Raw genomic sequence first — 25,245 nt, 5'->3', positions numbered from 1 at the left:
TCAACTTGTTAATACTTTTTTTTATTATTCTAAGACCTGTAAAAGGAAATAAATACCAGGTAAAAATTCCAGTGCTATGCTACTGTTTTTTTGAAAGTCTGAAAGTACTTAAGAGTCCAGGCTGCTCAGTCAAATAAATAATAATAAGCTTCACTGTGTGGGTTGAAAGGCCGTCTCGGAGGCAGGTCGTGTCAGATTCAGTCCGGACAGAAAAGCAGAAAACTGATCAGTGCTGATACATTTAGACACGTTCACAAAGCCATGTCCTGGAAAAGTTTTTCAAGGCTTTCTCCTCCAGGATTGTGTTTATTGGTCCGTAGCTGGATTCTTCCCCGAGGATGATAAAACAACCTGGAACTCCTTTCTTTTCTTTCTTGTGTTAATAGAAGAGTTGAGGCACTGTGAAGGCAAAATAATCCCCCTCCTAAGACAGTCAGTTTTGGTTTCAGTTTTCAGTCGCTGCTCCATGTTTTTTTGTTTTATCTGGAAGTTTTTAAACCATGCTGGTCTAATTCCACCAACGTGTGTGTGTGTGTGCGTGTGTAGGAGTTCTCACATCGAAACCAGCGTGTCATGCCAGTGTTCAGTTTCATGGCGTCTGGTTAGGAGAGGATGGCAGGAACCCATCTGATCCCACAAAGATTGTCCGTGCTGGCCGAGCGCTTCCTCGCAGCTTTGCGGACGTCCTTGTACTTGTCGTCACACAGCCTGGAAATAGCCTGAGGAGACGACATGGAAAGGGTTTTATTGCAGAGGCAACGATCACACAAAAAAAACTCGCACTCCATTAAAAATAGATATTTGCATAATTTCAGAAACCTGGCTTAGATAAGAAAAGCAAGTATTTGTAGAATTCTTCAGCAGCATATTTAAAATGAATCTAAGAGCATATATTTGTGTTTGCAGGGAAGTGGGACAGTCCTGATGAGAACTGTTTGACTCTGCAGCCTCTTTTTAACCAAACTGATCGGGGGAAAAGAAAGCACAACACATAAGATGTTTTCACATACAATATGCACTCCTGAATTTTTCAAGAGAATTTCTGGCGGACTGCCCCAGAAATCCTCCTGACCTAGCTGCTCACACTGCAAGAGACTAACCCTGGTCGGGCAGGAGGAGGGAGGGGGAGGGTCTCCAGAGGCAAGACATGACGTAAAACAACAACATGGAAGTGGCAGACGAAGCAACAGAGTCCGCTTTATGACGGTATCCTGAGAAGACTTGCCTTTATATCAATGCTATGTGTAGTTTGACTGAATGAGAATATCAACAAAAGAGTGGAGAAGATCATACTGGAGAACAGAAAACATATTAAACATGTTGCAGCCGTTTAATTACATGCACAGAGATTGTACTGGTTGAGTGCATACAGTCTATGATTGTGCGACGATTGCAGGAAATAAATGTCACCACCCCCTCCCCCTCCTATTGGCTCCAGGTGAATTCTCCTGATTATAACCTGCTGCGTTCTCACATCAGCTCACTCTGACTTTCTGCAGATAAAACACTAGGGTGCTGGGTGGAGAAACTTTCTGTTCACACATGCAGCTCATCCCAACAACTTCTGGAGTTTTGTGCAAGTGTGAAAGAACTTCAAGAAAATATAATATATTAAAAAGACGCTTACATTTTTTTTTTTTTTTTGTTTGCTTTGCATTAATCACTTCTGAAACTGAAGATAAACCATGATACTTTTTTATAAAGATATGTCTTTGGGGCTTTTGGCCTTTATTTTAAAGGATAGAGTTGAAAATCGGGGACGGAGAATTCTGGGAAAGCAGTCACAGGTTGGACCTGAACCTGGGCCATCCACTTTGGGGGGGACTATAGACTCAACGTATGGGGCGTGACTAAACCGCTAGGCCGCTAGCGCCCAGCTCAACCGTGATAATCCGTTTAAAAAGACAGATTCAACTGGAGTCTTGTGTGTCTGTTGAGTTGAAGGTGCACAGATTTGATGTTCAGATGAATTTTTTCATTTTCATCAACAAGGATCTTCTAAATGTTATGTAGCTTTTAATTTCTGTATTAGGTTGTGACCACATCAAATCAGTTCAAAAATAAAGAATAAAGAAGGGGGGGGGGGTTTAAGTTGCAAGCCCCATGAACAGAGTCCTCGAGCGGCCAGGGTTTGATGACAACTCTGCACTTTGTAACACTCCATCCACTGTTCAATCCACTGAATAAAGTCCAAAAAATAAATCTTTAAAAAGGAAAGAGCTGCACACATTTCTTTCAGCATCTTTTATGATTCTACCAATTGGGCGCTGAGTTCATAAATCTGCCACCTTGGCTCCAATTTTCATCAAAAAAAACGATTTAACAAGAGGAAGGAAGCATGACAAGAGCACCGTAAAAACAAAGGGAGGACTGTGTGAATAGTTGGCTGCACCACCTCTAGTTTTTGGGCCTTCTCCCTGCTGAGCGGCTCCAGGGGGAAGCTGAGGTTGTTGGACTCTGAGAGCGATCGCAGATCAAAGTAATACTTGGCGTAGACGCTGGACGGCACGTTGATGTTGAACTGCAGCAGCTCCAGAAACTGGCGCTCCAACTCGTTCCTGTAGGAGAGAGGAGAGAGCTGGTGATTCATGAAGTCAACGTTTTCTGCACTACCTGATTTCACTGCTGACTTTCTGTAATAACGCCATCTCTTTGTGTGTATGCGACTCAGTTTTATTCACTGCAGGCTGTAAAACATTTTGCCCCTCGAGGATAATTAAACCTTGACCTTGAATAAAAATCTTCTGGACCAAAGTCCTTCAAACAGAGCCAGTTCCATGTCTTTAACTCACATATCCTCCACCGTGATATCCTTGAGGATCTGGCAGTAATCAACGTTCCAGACGGCCTGATCGTCCCAGACCTTTGAGGCCAGCAGGATCGCACCCAGAACGATCCGTTTCCAGTTACCCGGGCAGATGTCGATCTCTGCGTAGGTCAGGAGCCTCTCCAGGTACACCTGAACAACACGGATAAGGTACACACAAAGTAAGGCAGCCATCAGGTATTAGAGGAGTTGGAGAAAATCATTTTTCTGCCAAATATATAAACAAGACAAGAAAACAAGATTTGGCAAGTTTTTCATGGGCTGCAACCCACATACTCAGCTCTGCTGCTCATCCCACAAATGCATCTTCCTTACAAATGTGGCAACATTTAAAAGGAAAATAAAAAAGCTTTCCAACGGTATAAGATTCATGCGATGTTTATATAAATATATATATATTTAAATCAAGCATTTTCTGAGTATTTATACATCTAATTATCTGTTCTTTCTCTTCCTGTAAAACGTTTTACATGTCTGGCGACTCATCCTGCGCTAAGGGGCGTTTACTAATTTTTCGACTAATTCAAAAGCATTGTGGAAGCTAACGATCCAATCACATTCATCCCAACGTTATGTCCCGCCTCCTTTCTTGTGATTGGTTCTATCCTGTTTTAATTGTAACTCATCACGCCAAGACAGTAAGATACTCTCCAAGTTCCGTTTCATGGGGACTTTAATAATAAATTCTCAAATTTAGCGCTGATCTAATTTTCTTTTTATGCCGCATTTAATGCTGTCAGAGAGTTTACATTAACCCTTTCCTGTATGACATCCTACATTCATCACCGCTCTCTCTGTTAATAGATACACACAGACTACATATATGGCATTTTGGGTGTACTGTCTCATCGACATTGTGCACACATCCCTGGCTTGTCTCAACAAATCAGGATTTCAATCCCCCCCGAGGCCTGTACAGAAACTGTGTGTGTGTGTGTGTGTGTGAGGTTACAGTTATTAATAAAGATAATAAAGCGTAGGAGGTTAAAAAAATCTTACCAGTGTGACGATGGCACACTCAGACGTGAGCTGAGCGGCGCTGAACAAAGTTCTGACGAATCTGTAGATCTGCTTCTGCTCAGGGTCGTGTTGGTCGTAGTCCAGTGGCACCTCCGATTTCTGGAAGGAAAGAGAAGAAGAAGAAGAAGAAGAAGAAGATGTCCTTTATTAATCCCGTGAGGGGAATCACACTTTCACACTCTTTTGTTGAACATGCTGAACACACATAAGATGAAACTTAAACTTAAATAAACTGAAACTTAATTAAAAACTTTATTGTAAGCCTATACTATAAAAAAAATCCATTGGAGTAAAAGTGTAACAAATGTCCAAAACAGACAAAGACAAAGTGATGGAGTCTTACTGAAAGAGGATGAAGCTTCTCGTCAAATATATCTAACAGCATCGCTCCATCTGTGTCCCTGATGTGAAAAAAAAAACAGTTACATGTGAGTTTAATGACAGTTTAGAGATCATCAGTCTTCCTTGATTGATTCATTCACTCTGTTGTTCCCTCACCTGTTTTTTATATGGTAGTAGATTGCCAATGCTACACTGTGAGGAAGAGAATAAGAATACATCTGTTAAATATTTTTAAACATAAAATAAATGTTGATCATAAAATTATTCACATACATATAAATGAGTGACAGATATTTATCATGATGTTTTTACCATTTGATGGTGTATTTGAGGTTGGGCTGGCTGACCGTGTTGTCGTCGAGGAAGATGGTGGAGCAGGAGCTGTATTTCCTCCTGGACGTGCCATGCTGCGCACACACACACACACACACACACACACACACACACACACACACACACACACACACACACACACACACACACACACACACACACACACACACACACACACACACACACACACACACACACACACACACACACACTGATGTTATTAGAGTGTACATGTTTTTGTCTGACCCACATAATGCATGCCGGGTTGTCGTGCTCGGGGGGAGATTTGAGAATTAGGGACAAGTGACCTACAATTTATATTTTCAGTCTCGTTTGTGTCATTCAGAATTCAGTAAACGCTGTATTCAAAGGCCAACTGGTTCAGACTGACAGCAATGACTAACTGGTAGATCTCAGAGCTTAAATAACATGCCAAGATAAAGAGTTAGATTCTGAAAAGGTGGCAATAAAAACAGATCCAAAATGTACACTTACATTATTGATGAAAAGGCTTTTCCGTTTATCTCGCACTAAAGAAAGAAAGACGGACGTGTCAATAAATCTTGTGTCCTCTGTAGGACAGCAGCACAAAGACACACATACAAAACCCAGCAGTTATCAACCAGTAGCACATGCTGTTATCACACACACACACACACACACACACACACACACACACACACACACACACACAGAACAAAAGCTGCTCGTGAGGGTTCAGAGGTCACTGTTAAATGTTAGAAAGCAAGCGGTTTGAGCTGGAAAAGAACGGAAGACAAGGTGCCGTTTCACCACTAGAGGGAGACAGAGTCACAGGACTACTCACCGTTCCTGAAGGGCAACTCTGGAAAAAAAAAAAAAGACCAACCAAAGCTTTATTGCATTTGCAGCACAGTCACTGATTCTTTAAAAAAGTGAGGACAGAAAAATACTTTTTTTTTTTTTTTTAATGTATGATTTCACATAAACAACATACTCAGCTGCTCACCACTTTAATGTTACATGCTCAAATTTGGGTTTATTTGTGTCTGCTCTCTTGTTTTATTAAATTAAAGGCAGACACACTTTTTAAGATTCTGGTGTAAATTGTCTTTAGGTCCTGACAGAAATTAATAACTCATGTTCTCTGAAGAAGGAACAAAGAAAATCCATCATCTGTAGCAGTTTGTAAGACTGTAAAATCTATTGATCAATGTCTGCCATGAGGTACCAATCTGATGAACCAATCAGACGCCTCCCTGTTTCCCTGCTTGCTCTCTACCTCTTGCGTGCAATAGACCACACTCAAAGCACGTCACTGATGACAGAGTTTATAATGTACATAATAGTGGTTGTCATGGCTTTAAGTAATAGAAGTCAATCTCTGCAGACACATTCAGGGTAACAAAATGTAAAAACTGTCCCAAAGTGTACCACGTTTTGAGCTTTTATGAAAAACGATAAATATATTTTTTGTGCACATCATCAGCAATATTGTAGAAAAATGAAGAAAGAGCTCGACATCTTTGTGACCAAACAAAAAGAAATGGAGAAGGAAACATCTGAAGAAGCGCTGCAAAAAGTGTCTTTGCTAAAGAAGAGTCAGAAGCCAAAGTGTTTGTATAAATCTGGTGACTTAACACAATTTTCTCAAAGACATAACAATATGATAGGATTTCATGTCTGTCAATATTTCTGTTTGTGTCTTTCAGAGTTATAAACCTAATTAAAGCTCAGCAGCACAAAGTCATGTCACTAGACAGGCAATACATGAGGGGAGGATTGATTTGCTGCAGGTTTGTTCTCTTCAGGAGATTTGTTGATAAAAATGAAAAAAGTGGGGGGGAAAGGGGGAGTTTAATGTCATTTGTTGAGTTGTATCTGGACAAATATTCACCACATGGACACACAGAACAGAAGCAGTCCATAAGAGCATGCAGCACATGCTTTATTATACAATACCTCATCTCATCTCATATCTGGGATTAAATTTAGTTCAGGAGAACCCATTCATTATTATGCAGTTTCCATCTACTTCAACATCAGAAAGCGTGCACGCTCTCCTGTTGGTTCTCGCAGCCTTTAAGAAAAACAATAAGCTTCACCGGCTGCCTCTGGGCAAACACATAAATTAGCATCAGCTGGAAACAAAAAGGAACTCCTACATACAGCATCTGGTTATGGAAAGTCTCAGAGCAGGATAATATAGAAAGAGGTTTAAAGCACTACAGTTTCCAAAGTGGAGCCAATAAGGAGGTGCCTTAAACCTGCATTCTTTATAATGGCCAGCAGGGGGCAGTTGCAGGACGATGTCCAGTTGAATGCAATCTAATAAGAAAAGGAGCTTATTTCTCACGAGGTTAATTTCCTCCCGTGAATTTCATATGATTTGGTGATCTCTATAGCTAGTTTTAAGTCTTCTTCAGGGCAATGTAAATTAGGGTCCGATTAAAGGAGCAATATGTAACTCCTCCCTAGAGTCGATGTGCAGGCAGGTTGCCATGACGAAGACACTGAAGCTTCAGTGTTTGACCACCTCCACATCGGTCTTCAAACAGTTCTGTGTTCTAACCTCTCTCCAATATTTATCAAGTTTTACAACGTTTTTAAGTCGACCTTTTAGCTTGGATAGCATCAGTTATACCTGAACCAGTTCGCTTCGGTTGCTTCCATCGCTGCAACACCTGTTGGTTTGACGTTTGCCTGTCAAACCGAGGGGCGTGTCTGATGATATAGTAAGGTCATTAGATGATCTATTTCAGATATCTTATCTTATCAATATGTCTTACATCTTGGACCTTTTCGAGTTAGACAATTTAGCCAGGTTTGCTTTATTTCATGGATACCCTGTGTTTTGCAAAATGCTAAGATGACAAACTGTCACTCAGGAGAAACAAAGTTTAATGAGCCCTTATCAAACAAGACAAATAAGGTAAGTACTGGTTCCAAAAAAAAACTAAAGAAAAGATGGCAACAGTCAAAATGTCAAACTCAAGGGTTTTAAAATGGTACTTCACAAACCTAAAAAGTAATGTCACTATCATTTCATCCACTTATAATCAACAGTTTATGATCTAAATCTAGTTTGGTTTTTTTTTTTTTAAACGCTTCATCATTCAATGAAACAAAAGGTACTCACCATCGTTCTGGGATTTGCTGAGGAAGATGGTGCTCGCCCGCGGATGGTCTGATGGATTGTACTCCATATTCAACTCTGTAAAAACAAAAAAACAAATGTCACCTTCTGAAAAAGAAACATTATGGGAGACATTCAACTTAGATCCTCACTTTACAAAGTATAGAAGCATCAGCTGTTTTCTGTTTTGGGGCGACAATATGTAGGAACTTGGTTTGGTGCACTTTGGCGCCCACCAAAGGTCTCAGAGTGCAACTGCATTTGTTTACCAGCAGAGGGCGTGAAGCAGGCAAAGACGTGAGAAGCTAAACGACCACGTCGACTTACAAGGTTCGGTAATGTGACCAGATTTTGGGCAAATATGACTCTGCAAGCGTCTTCAGCCCGTTGTTTGCAAACTGTTACCATGATGTCTATAAACCATGACTAAATGGCTACATTTATTTTTCCTTTATCTGAAAAGACAGGGCTGCATGTGTGTTTATTGTTCCACATCCAGGCATGATTCATGTTCCTATCTGAAGCTAATCTGGACTGTATCACAAAGCCTGAGGGTATGAACCACTGATGCATGTGCTGCATCTAATAAAACAGGGAAGCACTTGAAATGCCCTAATCATGGGCTACATGCAAACATGTATTGATTCCTTGTGGATTTGAGCAGCTACTGTGAAAAGACAGACAGTGGATAGTGTAAGAGTCTCCTTTCTCTCCCCATGAGGTGTCCGTTTCAACAGCGAGAACTAGTTTCAAACCAAAAATGCTGCAGTGTTTAAATATGCAATGTGATCGTTGCTGAAAGACAATCTCAGCTCTGTTATCTTGCTGAAAAAGCAGCTGAAGCCTATTATAATCAAAAGGAGACCTTCCACAGTATTTTGCACTTAAAACCTGAACATTGCATATTGAGAAGTGAGTGTATTTTGCTGCTGGGAAATGCTGATGGATTTTCAAAGTGTTGGGAATTGGTGAAATCAGCATTTAAAAATGCCCGGCATGCAGTCTGCGTTGTACAAAATTCTGACTCCTCCAGTACGACAGCAGACTTAGATTAAGATCCAGGCTATTCGGACGCCAATAATAACAAAAAAACATTAAGAAACCAAAGGTCTGTGATCATTTTTCTTGTTCCTGGCACTTCTAGCGGTGAAATAAAAGTACCAAACAGGAGTGATCTTACAATCCTATCAGAGAGTGAGTTTAACTAAAGCAAGGATCGAGAGATGAGGAAACGACAGTAAGTGCAAACGAACAGCTTTAAGTCCGATCTCACACACAGGTGCTGACAGACATTGCACAGAAGCAGATCTTTTTTTATTTTTATAATTAAGTTAATATATCACCATCAACAGCTGTTCTTGAGAGTTATAATCAGCATCCTAAATGTCATCATCAAGTGTGCTCGTGTTCATGAAGGGATGGGTCTTTGGCTTTTTCCTAAAGGTGCAAAGGGACTCTGCAGATCAAATGGAGTTTGGTGTAGTTCCACCACCGGGGGGCAACAGAGGGCAAGTTAGTTAGAGACTTAGGGCCCTGTTGTGGTTGGATCAGACACCTTTCATTGGCAGGCTCTCTACAGCTGAGTCCTCCCATGGCTCGGCTCCCATCTGCACTTCAATGACCCAGGACTCCTGCATGTTATTCCCCACTCTCCCCCCTGATTTCTCACTCTGTCCCCTGTCCTGTCTAAAGAATGGCAAAACCCCCAAAAAATAAAAATCTTTAAACAACATGTTTACTGACCTTTAGACCTCACAAACACGAGACACACTATTAGTCATGAAATTTCAAGCAGAGCCTGGTTGATAGCTAACAAATTCAACTTCTTGTACAGTCTTGTTTTTAAAGTTTAAACCCTTGTGTTTCCTTTTCTGTGCTTCTCAGGCACAGTGTATAGAATGGTGTATGAATATGTGCACAGGGTGATTGTGTACCCTGCCTGTTGTTAGTAAAGCGTTATAAAATACATTCTTCAAGCTGAGAAAATAGAGCATGTTAAAGAAGGCACCGCTGAAACATCTTTGTGCTCTACTTCACTGCTAAACCCAATTACATGAGCCTTCTCACAGACTTCGGCCTTGCAAACTGTTTGTTTACTTGCTCAACTAATTTTAACCCAAATGCCACTTCCGCTGGCAGCTGGACGATTGGCAAAAATACTCTTGACACGGTTTCTCCCTCTGACATTTTCAGAAACACATCTGATTATTTCTGGTTGAAGGCCTCTGCAGGCGAGCAGGCTGAGAGGACTGAGCTTGGATTAGCCTTGTGTCGGTTTAGCACCTTATGCAACAGTAATCAGGGGTGTCGCTGTATCCGGCCAATTTCAACACGTTTGCATATCGGAGCTTTAACAGATGCTAAGCTGGTGTTCATTGTGAGATCACATCAGTGCTGAGGGACTGAGAGAGTGAAGCAAGACAGATTTTAAAATAACAGTTGTTCAAAATATTATTGTCTTATATTCTGTGAAGGTAACTTTAAGAAATGAATAGCTTAATTCTTCTTTTTTATTTTTTATTTAATAACATCTAAATTCGACATTTTACAACAAATCTTTGCACTATTCTGCTACAGATGTTTGGAAGTAATACCCAGTGCCAATATAGATTCATACTTTGCTCCAAATGTCACATATTCTGCAAAATATGTTTTTCTAACTCTAATATGTGTCTCTAGTCTGTCTAGAAACCCCCCAATTATGAGAAAAGTCCATCCTCTCCATCTTTTGCCTGCTCCACTTTTCAGAAAATGTGTGCTCAAACAGGCCGTTTGGAGATTTTCCCTTTGTGACATCACAAAGGGCAGTAACCCCTCCCCCAGGTGAGTGACACTCCCACAGCTAGGTGTTAGTTCTGTCCATAGTCTCACTTTCCAGTGCAAACAATTAGGCATTGAGCGAGCAAGCCCCTTCCAGAGAGGGGGTGTGGTCAAACACAGCTCATTTGCATTTAAAGGTACAGACACAGAAACAGCCTGTTCTGAACAGGGCTGAAATAGAGGGGTTTATAGGCATGATCAAATACAGGATCCGAGTGGATTTAGAACAAGAAACTTTACAGATATGTTTCGGGGAGCTCTGGGGCATTTATCTAAAGAGGATAATAATGTGCCCTTTAATGTATTTCTATGCCTTACATAAAGCAGCTCTTGTGTTTGAAACATAATGCAAAGATAAAGTCGCACTGAGTCACATAAAACATTTTTGATTTACCAAATGTATTTTACATTTCTGAATAAATCTGACAGGTCCCGACCTACTGGGCCTGTACCTCTTGGAAATCCCAGAGTGCACAGCAGCTGGTGTCCAGTGTTGATATGTGATATTCACCACCTCAAGTTAACTTTAAAGAAGACTCGCGGTCGGCACCTGCACAGTGAAACAGTAGAAGCTCGGCTAACCTATTAGCTGGCAAAGCAACCTGTCTGTCTCACTGCTTTTACATAATGAATCAACAACAGACGCACCCTGCTCTCAATGGATGAAACCACAATTGCACTGTAGTGTCTTTAACGTTGGATTTGTTTATTATGTCAACAATTCCTACCTGCTGATTTTGATCAAGATTATCCTGAGATCTTTGTTTCAATGCTTTAGTCGAATAAAAACACAAGAGCAGCACAGAAATGTTGCTGATAGACAAGTGTGAACATTTGCACTTTGTGGTTTGGATTCTGCGTCTGCTTCTTTCAAGCATCTTGCTGTGTCAGTGTCTCAGAGTAAAACTGCAGTGCATCCTTTAATGTGGCCGTGTCAGCAACACAGTGCTGCTATCTGTTACCACAATCTGCCTTTGTTATGAGGAGACGTCACTCCTTTCTCTTTTCCCCGTTTCTTTGAGGTCTGGTCGTCAAATGTCTCTTAGGGTTTGTGTTGGCTTTTCTGATAATGATCATTTTAGAGCGGCAACAACATTTTCTTTTTATCACTCAACTGGTCAGATTGAAAAGAAACCTCCAGGTCTTAATACATTTCTCAGGTTCCACAACAAAAAGGGTGACGTTCAAGCCCTCATGCTGGGACCATGGCTTGCTGTATTACTGCACCTTTATCCAAGTATACAAGTATCACTGGCTTGATAATAAGTGGGGCCTGCCCTCAGAAATGGCTGGGCCCCTGAAAAACCCAGTAAATGGGCCCTCCCACACAGATATGATTTAACTCAACTTAAGCACATTCGATCAGTACTGTTAGCACTAGCCTCCTGGCTAACATTAGCTCCCTCTGCCTGGCTCCCATCAGCCTTTGGAGCTGACTCAAATAAGTTTGTTTGTTTCCAGTGGGGCGCCCCTTGTCCAACATATTGACATGACTTCCTGTTATCACTAGACGACACATACAGTAACTGATCCTAGATCAGATCATCATGCACTCATTACATCCATCAACCTGTCATCCAATCACAGCCCCATCAGATAGTACATACAGCATCAAAAGCTCTGAAATAAGGTTTGTTCATGGATGGTGTTGATGCAAGTGTGGATACAAATATGGATAAACCGGCAAAGACTTTGAAGCTACAACAAGGACGCAACAAAGACGTGGGTTAAGCCGGTCAGAGGCAGCTCCAAGGAAACCTTCTGCACTTTATGCCGTTGGGATTTTCATGTCAGCCAATAAATGTTTTGTTTGTGTGTCCGCCACTCTTCAGGCTCCCTGTAATCTATCATGTCGTAAACCTCAACTTGAACCCTTCAGCACAGTTTTCACTAAGCCTTTGAGTAAGTTAGATCGATCAAATAATCAAAACATTTCTCCTTTTCATTAAAAAAAAAAACTCTTAACGATGTGGGATAATTTCCAGGGCAGCTCTTGTCCTAGAGTTAAATCTACAATGTGCACTGATGTGATATGATCCCAGTGTTATTGTTGGAGGCTGTGTGGAAGAGTGAACACTGACTGGCTCCCATGCAGTCACTGAACATGTCCACTGTTCAGTCATGCTTATTAATCTTTGACCATTTGAACTGACCTGTAACATATTTCTACCACACTGGAGTGCACACTGGGATAAAGGATGTGACATAAACCTGACACTTGGAACATGAATGCATCATATTGTGTTTCTAATGTTGGGTGACATCTACTATACAAGACGATCTTGATGAATTACAAACTGAGCGATTTATCATCCAGTACTCCTGCAAGTGTCTCAAATGTGTTCCTTCTTCATTATCACATCAGCCGTCAAACAACAGGAGGATGTTACCCTAACCCCCTTATACTGTTTCAACACACACACACACACACACACACACACACACACACACACACACACACACACACAACACTGTCCAAAGGCCGGTGTGTGTAACCGACTCAGCTTAAACAAACAAAACTGACCTGCCCACTCTTTCAGGGGAGGGAGAGTTCCCTGTGAACATTAACCATGATCACTGTACCTCACCGTTAAGACTACTACGACAACACTGCTGTTTACCAGAACACGTGCAACAAAGCCACACACTCTGCTTTCAATGAAAAGAAACCAGAGTCAAAGTTATTGTCCAGCTGAAGGGTCGTCTTTGTTTGCATGAAACCAGTGTGCGCCGCAAGGCTGTACTACAAACGTATTCATACTTTTATGTATACATATAGGAAAAGAAAATAACTTATTTACATATTTGACTGTTATTTAATGTCTGCTTTTTGATAATTTTCTTCTTTTTAAACATTGCTAAAAAAAATTGATTCATCTAGGGGTATTCTTTAAATCTTTTTTTCGGGTTAATATATATGTATGGGAGGGGGGCGACGGTTTTGTGGTTAATTTGTAACAAATGTTTTATGTCATGTACGTCTTTGTAACCTGCTACTGGATGCTTTGAATTTCCCTCGGGATCAATAAAGTATCTATCTATCTATCTATTTTGTTGGCCACGGGGACAGGAGTAATAAGAAGCTTCTTCTTTCAGTAAGATTTTCTCATAAGCATTTAGTACAGAAACCTTAAAGTTGAACCTTTTACGCTGACTCCCTTTTAAAAAAATATATATATAAGCTTAAGTGTTACAACGCTGGATGCCCAAACTGAACGTGGGCCAAGTTTCACATCATGAGTTAATCATCATATGTTTGAGTGTTCCCAGGATGAGTCTGCAGATGGTGATAAACCGCTTTTTCTGCAAAATCACACAATTATTTCCCCGATATGAAAACAAGAATTTCAGGAGATTTCAGGAGATCGGGGGCGACCCATGTATGGAGGCTATATAGTCCCCCAAGGGGGCAGCTCAGGTTTGAATCCGACCTGTGGCTCCTTTCCCGCATGTCATTCCCCACTCTCTCTCTCTCTCTCTCTCTCCCTGATTTCCGACTCTATCCACTGTCCTATCTCTCCAATAAAGGCACAAAAAGCCAACAAATAAATCTTTAAACAAAAAAAAACATATACATCAGTGTTGACCTCTTGTTTCATTCAGGTCTTCTTAAGAGTACAAGTTTTTTAAAGAAACCCCTTCAGGCCCCTAATTGCTGCCACCAACATGTAAGACTGTCATGTTGCAGGCATGAAATATAAACAAAATCACATGAATGACCAAAAAGGAAGAGTATTACGAGTCCATACACACAAATCTATATATGATATTTTAGAGATTATTTCCCATATTGCAGTGCAGATAAGGACCAGGTCAGATCAGATGTGTCAGTCTGAATGAGGATTTGATTTTGCTTGGTTTTATAATCTGAACTGACGCCCTCCTGTCACATCTAGTCCTCAATAATGTAAATCAGATTGTCTTTTAAGTGTTTTTCTTTCTTCTTAGCTCAAAGCCGACTAGCTTTGTGAAGTGATAATTAGTGAGAGGAGGAGGTGTTTGTTTGCGTGTGCTGGGGAGTAAATTACTCTCTCATTGCTAGTCAATAAATCAAACAAGTACCCTCTCTCCTGTGAATACACCGAGCCTGAAAGGAATTATTTATCTCCTGCAAAAGGAAAAGAACAAAATAATGGTCTGTTTTCTGGATTTTTTTTCAGCTATATTTTTCCAGATCTGTGCCTTAAATAGAGCATTTTCCTATCATCACCACTTTGAGCTGAGCCACTCATCAGCCTCTGGTGAAACACATGCATGCTGCTGCTGCTGCTGTAAAAATAGCACTGAGGCTTGATGTGTTGCTTGAAAGAATTGGCTATATTGTGCTACTTCAGCATAACTGTGCTACAGTACTTTAATCCCCCCCGGACCAAACTTCAGGATTGCAGACATGGCCGAGAAAGCCCACAGTTTGAAACAGGAATCTTCCTTTGTTTGGTTTCAAAGCAACATTATGTAACTTTTCCACCTTAAAATAGTAGTTTTTTTAGAGTCGATCTAATAGTACAACAACTTCCAACATGCAGAGTAGTGTCTCTCCCATGTCTGAAGATCGCCCTGGTCGCCTGCTTATCGCACTAAGTAAGTTTGACAGCGGGCCAAGGTTCTCTCACGAGAAGTACGTACACATTTTTGGCACTAACAGTTACATAGTCTCAGTATTATTTGATACAATGTCTGAGGTCCTAAATCTCTATCCTGGATGTACTACTCTATATCCAATGTTCTACCAAAAAAATGCCTCCACAACAGCTTATTTCCTCAGGACATTCAGGTGGGACTGAAGCACCACACCCCACTCACTCACCTATCTGATGGACAGCTTAACGTCTGTTATTCTGTTTTCCAGAATTGGCTTCTCGTACCAGGAAGGGGTCAAACCGGTCTCAACAGAAGGTATAGTGTCCGTAACCCAAAATCAGTGTTCAATTAATCCAAACAGTTGTCAAAAAAAAAGCAAAACCAAACATTGTGATGTGCATTACATGGAGCCTTCAACGATACACTGCCTGTGCCTTTTTTTTTTTTTTTTTTAAAACAAGCCAACGTCCTGCCAGAAGTATCAACTTTAAGCCCTCACAGGTATTTTTGTTGTCAAGTTTTCTGATATTCAGAATTTGACTTTTCCCAAACCTCAACCTAATCCAGATCAGGGTTCTCAAAACAGACCCAGTTTTGCTCTCCAACATTTGGGAAGCTTTTTTTTTTTTTTAACTTTCCATTCACCCAAACACTAAATGTTAGAGAATCAGCTGATGCATGATGCTTCACACTAACAGTCATCTTAAGAGAGGAACACAGAGAGCTTTGTCAAAGAGAGGCAGATCATATGACGGCTTTGTTTCTCTCTCTCTCTCTCTTTCTCTCTCACGGTCCATGAACTTTCACCTCCAGGGAGGGGAGACAGTTGTGTTGCTATCTCTTACACTTGTCTCAACAACAGCTAACTTTATATGTAAAAATGTAAAAAAAAAAAATGCATTTATCCTTCAATGACTCACTTTAATCACTCATAAATAGGGACACCATCACTTTAAAAACAATAATAACTTATATTTATTTTCTCTCTGTTGTGAGTCCATTCATTTGAAGACTCATAAGTTTACAACCTTCAGTTTTAAACTTTGAGGGGCTACCACACAGTTTACAATTTGATCTCAAATTGTGAACTGTGTGATGAAGGCTTCTTTTTTCCGGTTTGCTGAATCACAGTGACTTGGAAATCAAACCCAGCAAAGCCCTCGAGCGTACTCTGCTTTATCAGCCATTTTACTGTAAATGGGACCACAAGTTATAAAACAAGCATCATGCAGTACTGACGAGGACTTGTGACTTACAATCGAGACCAAAACTAATTTAAAATGTTTATTAAGGCCTTTTTCTGACTCCTTTTTTTGCAACCATGTCATCCCCTTTTGCACAATTTCAGAGAGAGTGGGTTTTAAACACTTCCCTATAGGCTTCATTATTTAAGTTAATTTCTTGTGTAAACTTTATAAAAATGTACAGAGATGAGAAACTGAAATGTGTTTGACAGCCATACATAAAGTTATTTCTCAATGTGTTTTCTCACATAATGGGGTGACAGTCATAATCCTCCTCAAGTCTGCACCACATCCCAAACCTTGAGCACACCTGCGTGGCCTGACTCCACACCTTTCACACAATCTAATGGTACTGCATCATTCTAACTTCAGTATTTCAATGTCTTTCTTACCTATAGAAGCCGGCCAATTCATTCAGGAAACAGCTGATGTCTTTGAAAGCAGCACGTCACGCTCTGAATTGAGGCGTTAATACTTGGCAGTCACTTGTCCCTGGTGGCTTCTCCTATCTGCTCTGACACAGGCTCACAGCTGCCCCTCTGGGCTTGTCTTTGGGTGAGGGGAGAAGAGTTTTTTTTGTTTTTTTTGTTGATGGTAGAGATCATAATGAAGTCCACTAATCTCCAACGGCACTGTCTGTGAACTCATAATAGAGAAAACACATTAGACACGCTCCCGTTTCAATCACTGCACTGCGGAGACAGACGGCGTCTCAGCAGGAGTCGACTCTATCCCCGTCAAGAAGCGCCGGTCGTCTGTCAGTCATCTGCCTTCAGGTCATTTATTCAACCATATCATGGAGGCGTTTGGCTCGACACTCCAGCAATTTGTGGACCCTATTCAAGAAATAATCCAAAATATTTTCCACTCTGCTGTGCTTTGGTGGGAATACAACAACAACACCTCCTTCAAGTAGAGTTCGACTGATAGAGCTGTTTGGCAGGGGTCTCCACCATCCCAGATATGTCACCTCATTGTCTTTGTTTTCCAATATGCATTAGTACCAAAACTTTATTTTTCAAATCCATAGGTAACAATACTTTTAGCACTTTTTGCAGTAGATATTGGTCGCCAATAAAGCAGATAAAATGTCTAATAATGTCGAAATAGAAAAGTTCTTTATTAATTCCAGATTAAAGTACCACTAAATCAGCTGCCATATTGGTTATCGGTCAATTTCCACCTCTCTCCAATCGGCCTCAAATTTACAAAATCAGTCTGGCTGTACTTCCAGGGATACCTTAGCCATGGTATAAATATAAACACCCACTGAGAACTACAGTTAGTAGAAATCACCAATGTAGCATGCAAGTGGCATACACTCTGCAAGTTTACAAGAGGAAATGACATCACTGATCAATGAAAGGGTGATTTCAATTAAAGGGAAACACTCTGACTGGGAATAGCTTGTAAAGTCTGAGAGCGCTCCTACACCAAAGCGCATCAACAGCAAGGAGTCCTTGTAAGCCATGTCCACTTGTAATTTTCACTAGAGACAGTAAGATAGAGATCTTTCACTCTTTCTTCTATTTCTACCAATTAAAGTGCGACTGAAAAATGCAGCTGTTTGTGTTCACACTTGCAGCTCAATCCGAAAAATGTCAGCAGTTTTTTTAAGGAGTTTTGTGCAAGTGTGAACAAGGCTAAACTCTGCACAGATCAGTTGAAGGTTTTTCCACATGTGGTTCAACAAAATATTGCAAAACCTACTTTGTTGAAGCTTATGGAACACTACAAAGAGTAAAATCAAATGTTTGCTCCAAAGACTGTGGACACAGTCTCTTTGTATGGTAATGCACTATAGTCAACACACAGGTGCCTTAAACCTGCTGTCCTTCTAATGGCCGGAACTCGGTAACTCCAGGTGCTTCAAAATAAGGAATTGTGTAGAAGTGAATGACAAAAACGACCATTCTCTCCAGGCGATTTGCAAAATCAGTAAACATTTTGGTACGAGCATTTCAGGCCAAAATATACAAAGCAGGGTATGCTTTATGATTCGCAAGCTTTTGATGGACAAGATGCTACTATCTTGATCTGACAGCTGTGCCCTAAAAGCTTCCTTTGAAAGGATCCAGCTTTTCGCAGCCTGTGTGGTCCGCTCAGGGTTAACTTCCTGTGGACTTCATGAGAAATCCCCTGTTTGTCATAAGTTGTTCCCGCTCTTACATATCATTACTAAGCGCCAATCCAGTCAATTAGCAGCCATGACAGCTGCACCAGAACTAGCTTACATAACCGATGTCATGTAACTTAACCATTTTAAAGATGATATGACGTTTCAAGGAGCCTTTCTTTTTTTTAACATTTGTATAAGCAGCTTTTTCGGCTGAGTTCAAATAAATTGCTAACAGTGTAATTGTTGGTCGCTAGAAGATCCGATATGTTGGGCCAAGGATGCACTGGACGGATTCTTCGTTGGCCGGGAGGCAACCTTCAGGAAGTGGCTGGATTACTATAGCTCTTCAAACGTGCCCCTTGAAGGATGCAATTGGACACAGCTACAGGCGTATTAATGCATATCCAGTACCACCTTCTCCTTCTAATATGGTCACTTCTGGCTCAAAATAAAATAAAATAAAATATGGTGATGGCTCCAAGAGGTCAGTCCCAAACTTGACATCAGGGTGGCTCTTAAATACAGTTTGTGTGTTTAATTGTTCAAGATAGCAAACCAGATGATCATCAGCTGCCTATCTGACTACAATCTGAGCAATGTTTTGTCCCCTCTTGGGTTCAGGCTGTGATGCTGTCAAATAAGAAGAGTAATACAAGTGACGTTTCTTTCAACTGCAGCGGAATAAATAGATCAGAAGATGTTTTGTTTTCCTTTTCAGCCAATCAATGCATTTATAAATCTAGTCACAGTGCATATTTATTTATGTACCAACACTTCTGAAAAAATGGTTTGACAACTGATGTTGCAACTCAATGACGTGAACTTACACTGCATCCATGCAATGAAAATGTCTGCGTCCGTACAGTCAAGAAAAAAACATTTATTTTATTAAGTGATAGAGTCAAAAAAAAGTGTGGGATGACATAGTTTTAAAAAAAAGTAGGGTCCTATATTTATCAGCCTGACATATTTCTGATGACATATAACCAAATGTCATCATGCTGGCCTGTGAAAGAGTACAACCGATATCTGGAATTAGATAAAAAGGGTCTTATAGTTTCTGAGATAAATCCACTTATTTGTGATGGTTTGGCTGCTGGCTGCGAAATAGACAGCCCATTTAGGAGACACTTTGCGGTGTGAATGGGTCAATTGTAATGCATATTAGCATGTGTCAGTGGAGGGGGGAGCTGGGTTCCATAGTTGCAGTTTCTTTCATGCACAGGCTGAAAACAAAGAGCAGCACAAAGGAGTCTGCCCTCATGAACAGGATGTTGTCTGCAGCTCCATCTCTCTGTCTCTATGTTAGGACACATGGGAGTGAACATGCACACATGACTCCTGCCATGTGCCTGCCTGTCCTCATGGCCGTTAAAATTAAATTCTGCCAATCACTCAATATTACAGGCGGACGAGTGTGAACAGCGGGCAGCAGTAGGATATATGAGAGGGGATCAGTTTTTATGAAGACCACTGAAGAGGTCAAGGGGTGATCAAACAAGATTAAAGAACTGCTTTTAGATCATGTATTGATGGACTTCATTAAGCCTGCTGGGTATTAGATTTTCTGACCCTGGTATAGAGTCACATCCATACATTTTATTTTAACTCCGTTCTCCAGGGATGTTGAGAGAATTTCTCCAGATCTCGAGAAGAAAAAAAAACAGCGTTGTTGTCCGAAATAAAGAGTATAAATAAGTTGTGATCTGAAGAAGACAACCAAAATGTACACTTGGGGAGGAGCTTTTACAACCTGGCAGACAATACAGATGCAAACTCTTAAATACCTGTTGGTGCCCACCTCCATCAGAACTTTGAATATGGTTTCTTACGTTACGGTTTTACGGGTTGTGCAATAGTGTCATGGGGTTTTATATTTTGCATATCTTTTTTTGCCTCTCTCTTACTTATGTTCTTTTTAATGTAAATACTGTAAAAACTACCTCATGTTTACTTCAGCATCTTTGCACTAATTATCTTATATCATCCTATTTAGCCTTGTACATATTAGTCTTTGCTTATTTGTTTATTGTTGATATTTAATGTTACACCTTAGTACAAAGAGAGCACAGTTTACCAAAGTAAAATTCCTTGTGTGTTTAAGCATACCTGGCCAATAAAGCTGATTCTGATGCTGATGTTCTTGTGCGATATCAGTCATATGCATTACATGTTATATGTGGCTTTCATCAGTATGTGCTGCTCTGGTAACAAGATGATATTTTCTTACAGCACTGGGAGTGCAAGACACATTTTGCCAATAAAGTGTATTGTGTTGTATCACATCGTGTCATGTTGTATCGTGTCGTGTCGTGTCGTACCATATCTTGATGTAAAAATAAAGTGCCTTAGAAATGGCAAGATAGAGGCTGAAGGAAATCCCGACTGATAACAGTAATAAAACAAAAAAAATATATATAAATGCAATATTTAATCAATGTAGTGTATGTAACTGTTCCCCAGAAATCTGAAAGGAAAATGCTTCAACTGATGCTTTCGGTGCCAAATAAATATCATCGTTCAACTGTTTTTGATATTACGATCTGTGATGTCAATTTTACTTTAATATGGTTTAAAAAAAACATTTTCTACTGTGAAGTGTTTTATTGTCAATTTGTGACATTATAAAAACCATTAAGAAGCCATACTGCATCACTACCAACCACTTCAATGTTCCTGTGTTGTAGTGTAACAAGAAACATGTGTCAGAGGTGTTTCAACATAGTGATTGATGGATTCCTTTCCTCTCTATTTTATTTCAACAGTATTCCATTAAGTAGTGTTTACAATTCTGTAATAACTTTCCTTTAACTTTATCTTTATGGATTTTATCTCTGATTTTCATCAGAGGTGAGATGTTGAAAGCCAAAACACTGATATTTGTATTTCTTTTTTTTTTTTTTTTACCGTCGACGTTCTCCCTGTCGCTGATGTGCTGCAGGTTACATCCCGTCTCCTCCCTGCTCAGATCCGACTCCTGGTGGTACGACTCCAGCCTGGAGTGAGCGTTTCTGCGGAGCTTGGGGCTGGCAGACACGCAGCAGGAGGTCGTGCTCCCCATCTTTTTTTTACTCCGTATCGACCCCACAGGTTCAATAATCCGAGAATGAACGAGGTTTTGGTTTTTTTGGACGATGGGTCACCAACCCCGCACGCACCCGAGGCGAGCCCGGTCACCACAGAGCAGCGCAGCGCAAAGGGTGCATCCGAACAGCAGCGCCCATGGGTCCTCCTGTCAATCGTTATAGAGATCCACGGAGACGAGGCTGTCACACAGAGGATGAATATATGTCACATCCAGCAGCAAGTACCGGATGTATGTTACATGATGCAGAGTAAAATGAGGACGCGTCCTGCTCCGGGGCAGGAGAGGAGAGGAGAGGAGAGAGGGGCGCACACGGTGCTGCCTCTGTGGTCGGTGTTGTGGCTGCTGCTGTCAGGGCGATAGACGGACAGGGAGGGCTGCAAACCCGAGAGAAAGGTTCCGGTTCAAGTGGGAGGTTACCAACAACAGATCAGGGAAGATAGGCTACACAAGAGAAAGCCTTATCAGCATTTAATCACAAAAGCATCACTCTCCTGTAATGACCTATTTGTGTTGTGTGTTTTTTTATAGATTGGTAAAAGTTAGGGCAGCATGTTGCCCATTTGTTTGACCAGAAATATTCTGCCCTTAAAGATTCAGTTAAGTAATCTACAATATGCCTATTGCTATTTGATGACAAGTAATGGTGCTACATGTTCATTTAGTGTAAGAATTTAATTATTTATAAGAAAATTGAAGGTCTTTATTTTTTCATAAAACATGTAGGCTCATATGCCTACAAGAAAATATCCGCAAAGTGCTTTAAGGCAAATAGTCTACATGCTTAATGTGCTTGACTTAAAATAGAATATTTAACTAAAAATTGAGTGCCAATAATAGGTTAAGAAAAATACAATTAATTTAATTGCAAAACTCAATCACTTTATTGGGAAATGTTCCCCTATCCGTTTTTAATTGATTTAACAGATGCTGTAGGTGTGAAATACATCGTATTGGTCAGTTTTTGGTGGGTGGAGTCAAAGAAGGACTAAAGAACAAAGTAAAGACTTTCTCTCAGTCAGTGAAAACACTGTAGATTTCATTGATTGATTGGTCTGTCAATTTGTTCTTCTAAAGTGTTAATATAGTCGTCCAAATCTGCAGTTAACAAAAAACAAAACAAATAGACACATCCTCTGGTATCAGACTTACAAAACCATGCATCCACACTATGGACTATTTTTGGAAACAGATGGAGAATTTGGGTCTTTAATGTAAAGACATTGCATTAGTGCACAAAAAGGAATCAAGACTAAAAAAAAGTGTATCTACTTAAAATCCACCCAATAACCCCATTTCATTTGTAAAGTGAAAAAAAAAACATTTTAGAGAAATGTTAAGCATTTCATAATTAAAATAGTGACATCTGCTGGTGTGGTAATGCATTTTGTAAGACCTGTGATGTTAGAAAGTAAAACAATGAAACCAAATTGGACCTCATGTTTGTGATTTTTGGAAACATTGTCAAATGTCACCAATTTATATTTGATGAGAAATTTGGGTTGCCTTAAAATGTTAAGTTACCTGAAAAAATATAAAAAAGACAAGTTGAGATAAATTTGTGATTATTCCAAAGAAATGTTCTATAGTCAAATAAACTTGACATCAAGTCAGTTGTACTTAAATCTTTAAGTTCACAAAACTTTTGAACACAACTCAGTTCCTGTGAAATTATCTCGTTATCTAATTGAGACAAAATGCTCTTTCAATTTCTTTTGACTTGAAATCCAAAGTTAAAATATTTTATCAAAAGTTGAATCCATCTAAAATATTGAGTTAAATGAATTAATCAATTTAAATTGAATATATTTATATTTTAGTCAACTTAAATCAGTTCAGCGTATACATTTTTAGTGATTCTCTTTTGTGGAAACTTTCAACTTCCTTTCAAATACAAATAAAAAAAAAGGTATAATCTCTACGGGTTATTAGTTTTAGCATAGAAATCAACCAACTTTAGTTCTTCAACCTTTGATATCAGATCAGATCAAATAGCACATCTAAACATTTACAAATGTTTTTACCGCTTGTTGGTAAAAAAAAAAATTTATTTCTTGGAAGCTTTCAGAAAACTCTCGACCTCACAGCTTTACAAAGAAGTCTTTTTCTCAGTCCATGGACCCTTGAAGGGGGCAGTGGTCACCACCGATATTCAATAGGTTCTTCTGTATGACTTTAAATGTATACTGCACTTCCTTTTGGTAGGCAATGTTAATTGTATACAGCAGACCCATGAGCATAGCTACCATATGCTACCAATAGTCATGCTGCTTGATCTGATGCTCCAGGACGACCTCATCTTCTATCACCAGGAGGATGCTGACGTTCATATGCTTTGTTATGCCGTCCTCAGTGTCTGTAGATTTACTAAAGACAGAAAAATATATATAGCTGTAAATTGTTTGTAATACTCTGAGAAACAACATTTTTAGCCGGCAGATCCCCCTATAATCCTTCACTCTGTGAGTGAACTGAGCACAGACACAAAATATGGCAGCGCCCAGTAAGACCTCAGGGTTTCTCTCTTCCTGCAACCCTAGACCTGTGGTAACACTTTACAGGAGTTTACAGTCAGCTGAATCAGCGCATAGAAAACTTGACATAACATTGTGACAAAGTGGGTGAGAAGCTCTTCTATTAATCACCACTTGTCACTTAAGTCTTTATTTAATATCAAATCACATCATTAATTACAGTTATGTATTTAGCTTTAATTTATTTTTGCTTGTGTAACATTGCAGCACTTACTACTATCCCGGGTTTGTTTGTGTTAGCAATAAGTTACAGTTCACATCAAAGCATAAATTAACTTAAAGCAAACACACAGTCTTGACTTAGTTCAGTCATTTTTATTTAGTTTCTGGAATTGCAAAATATCATTCATTGTCTTATCCATACTTACCTCTGTTTGTTCTTTTGTTCAGTTTCCCATGTGGTTCCATGCAGCTAAAAGCGGCTAGCCCAGCACTTCCTGGGTATTTATCAGATTGATGATGCCATCGCTGACATCACTGGGGCAGACCATTTTGAAGGGGTTTTATTTCTGAGAAATGCTTTCTTTCTAATAATGTCTTTCATGTTTAAGTTACTGGTGGAATGTAATTTAATTATTTAAAGTTAATTTATTTGAGTAAATGATCTGAGGTTAATTTAAGGGTTTATTTAGATTTCTTTGCTTTAAGAGAAAAGTGTAAACCCACTACTTGAGTTGTGCTGCACCCAGCTGCGGCCATTTTGTTAATGGGGCCATCTATAAAGCCAGGAGACATGTGCTCTTGCATGAGGAGAGGTGAGGATGTGATGCCTTTAACATGTTTCTTGGTCTGATTTAATCATGAAGTAAGTTGCCTTATTTACATTGAACTTTTGTTGTTTACTTAAGTTAACACATGTTGGTTTAATCACTGTACTCACCTCTTGGAAAATCTTTATCTGCTGAGTTGCCTTTCTACAACCTTCCTAGACAGATGTTTACCTGGAAGGACAGTTTCTGTTGTCTACCCCTTGTGTTGGTTTGGCCAAACCACTATATAAGTTCCCCTTTTGTCTCATTGTGTTAGGTCTGTTTTTTGAGTCCATACCTTAGTTGACATCTTGTTGATTCAAAGTTAAATTAAGTTGACCTCTTTTATAGGCCTAGTTCTTATAATTTGGTTTGTAAACTAGAGGTACTTATGTGCATATGGACACTGATCACTCTCTTAATTATGAATGGGTAAAGTCTGCCATTCTTGCTAAAAATAACATTAACCCTGAGAC

The 25,245-nt window shown here is 39.9% G+C and overlaps 1 protein-coding gene across 2 annotated transcripts; it reads right to left on the bottom strand.

Moving 5' to 3' along the window:
- Positions 1-21,862, bottom strand: LOC132979554 (cyclin-Y-like). 2 transcript variants are annotated; one of them, XM_061045460.1, is made up of 11 exons: positions 21,309-21,862; positions 7,641-7,715; positions 5,349-5,366; positions 5,018-5,052; positions 4,502-4,596; positions 4,346-4,381; positions 4,191-4,248; positions 3,827-3,946; positions 2,793-2,959; positions 2,396-2,558; positions 1-719 (listed from the first exon to the last, which is right to left on the bottom strand). In XM_061045460.1, exons 1-11 carry the CDS (start codon positions 21,460-21,462, stop codon positions 603-605), a joined length of 1,038 nt encoding a protein of 345 aa, XP_060901443.1. In that variant the 5' UTR covers positions 21,463-21,862; the 3' UTR covers positions 1-602. The 2 variants fall into 2 exon arrangements, with proteins under 2 accessions (XP_060901443.1, XP_060901444.1); XM_061045461.1 differs by lacking the exon at positions 5,349-5,366.
- Positions 21,863-25,245: the final 3,383 nt, after the last annotated feature.

Source organism: Labrus mixtus, chromosome 8 (assembly GCF_963584025.1).
Source record: "Labrus mixtus chromosome 8, fLabMix1.1, whole genome shotgun sequence".
NCBI lineage: Eukaryota > Metazoa > Chordata > Actinopteri > Labriformes > Labridae > Labrus > Labrus mixtus.
The sequence above is the reverse complement of the archived record's forward strand: the minus strand, read 5'-3'. Positions and strand labels throughout refer to the sequence as shown.

Bases quoted from the DNA above. Each gene is read 5' to 3' on its own strand.
- LOC132979554 (XM_061045460.1), bottom strand. From the start codon at position 21,462: ATGGGGAGCACGACCTCCTGCTGCGTGTCTGCCAGCCCCAAGCTCCGC. The intron at 4,597-5,017 runs GTAAGTGTACAT...GTGTGTGCGCAG, and splicing joins AAAGCCTTTTCATCAATAAT to CATGGCACGTCCAGGAGGAA. The intron at 4,249-4,345 runs GTGAGGGAACAA...TTTTCACATCAG, and splicing joins TACTACCATATAAAAAACAG to GGACACAGATGGAGCGATGC.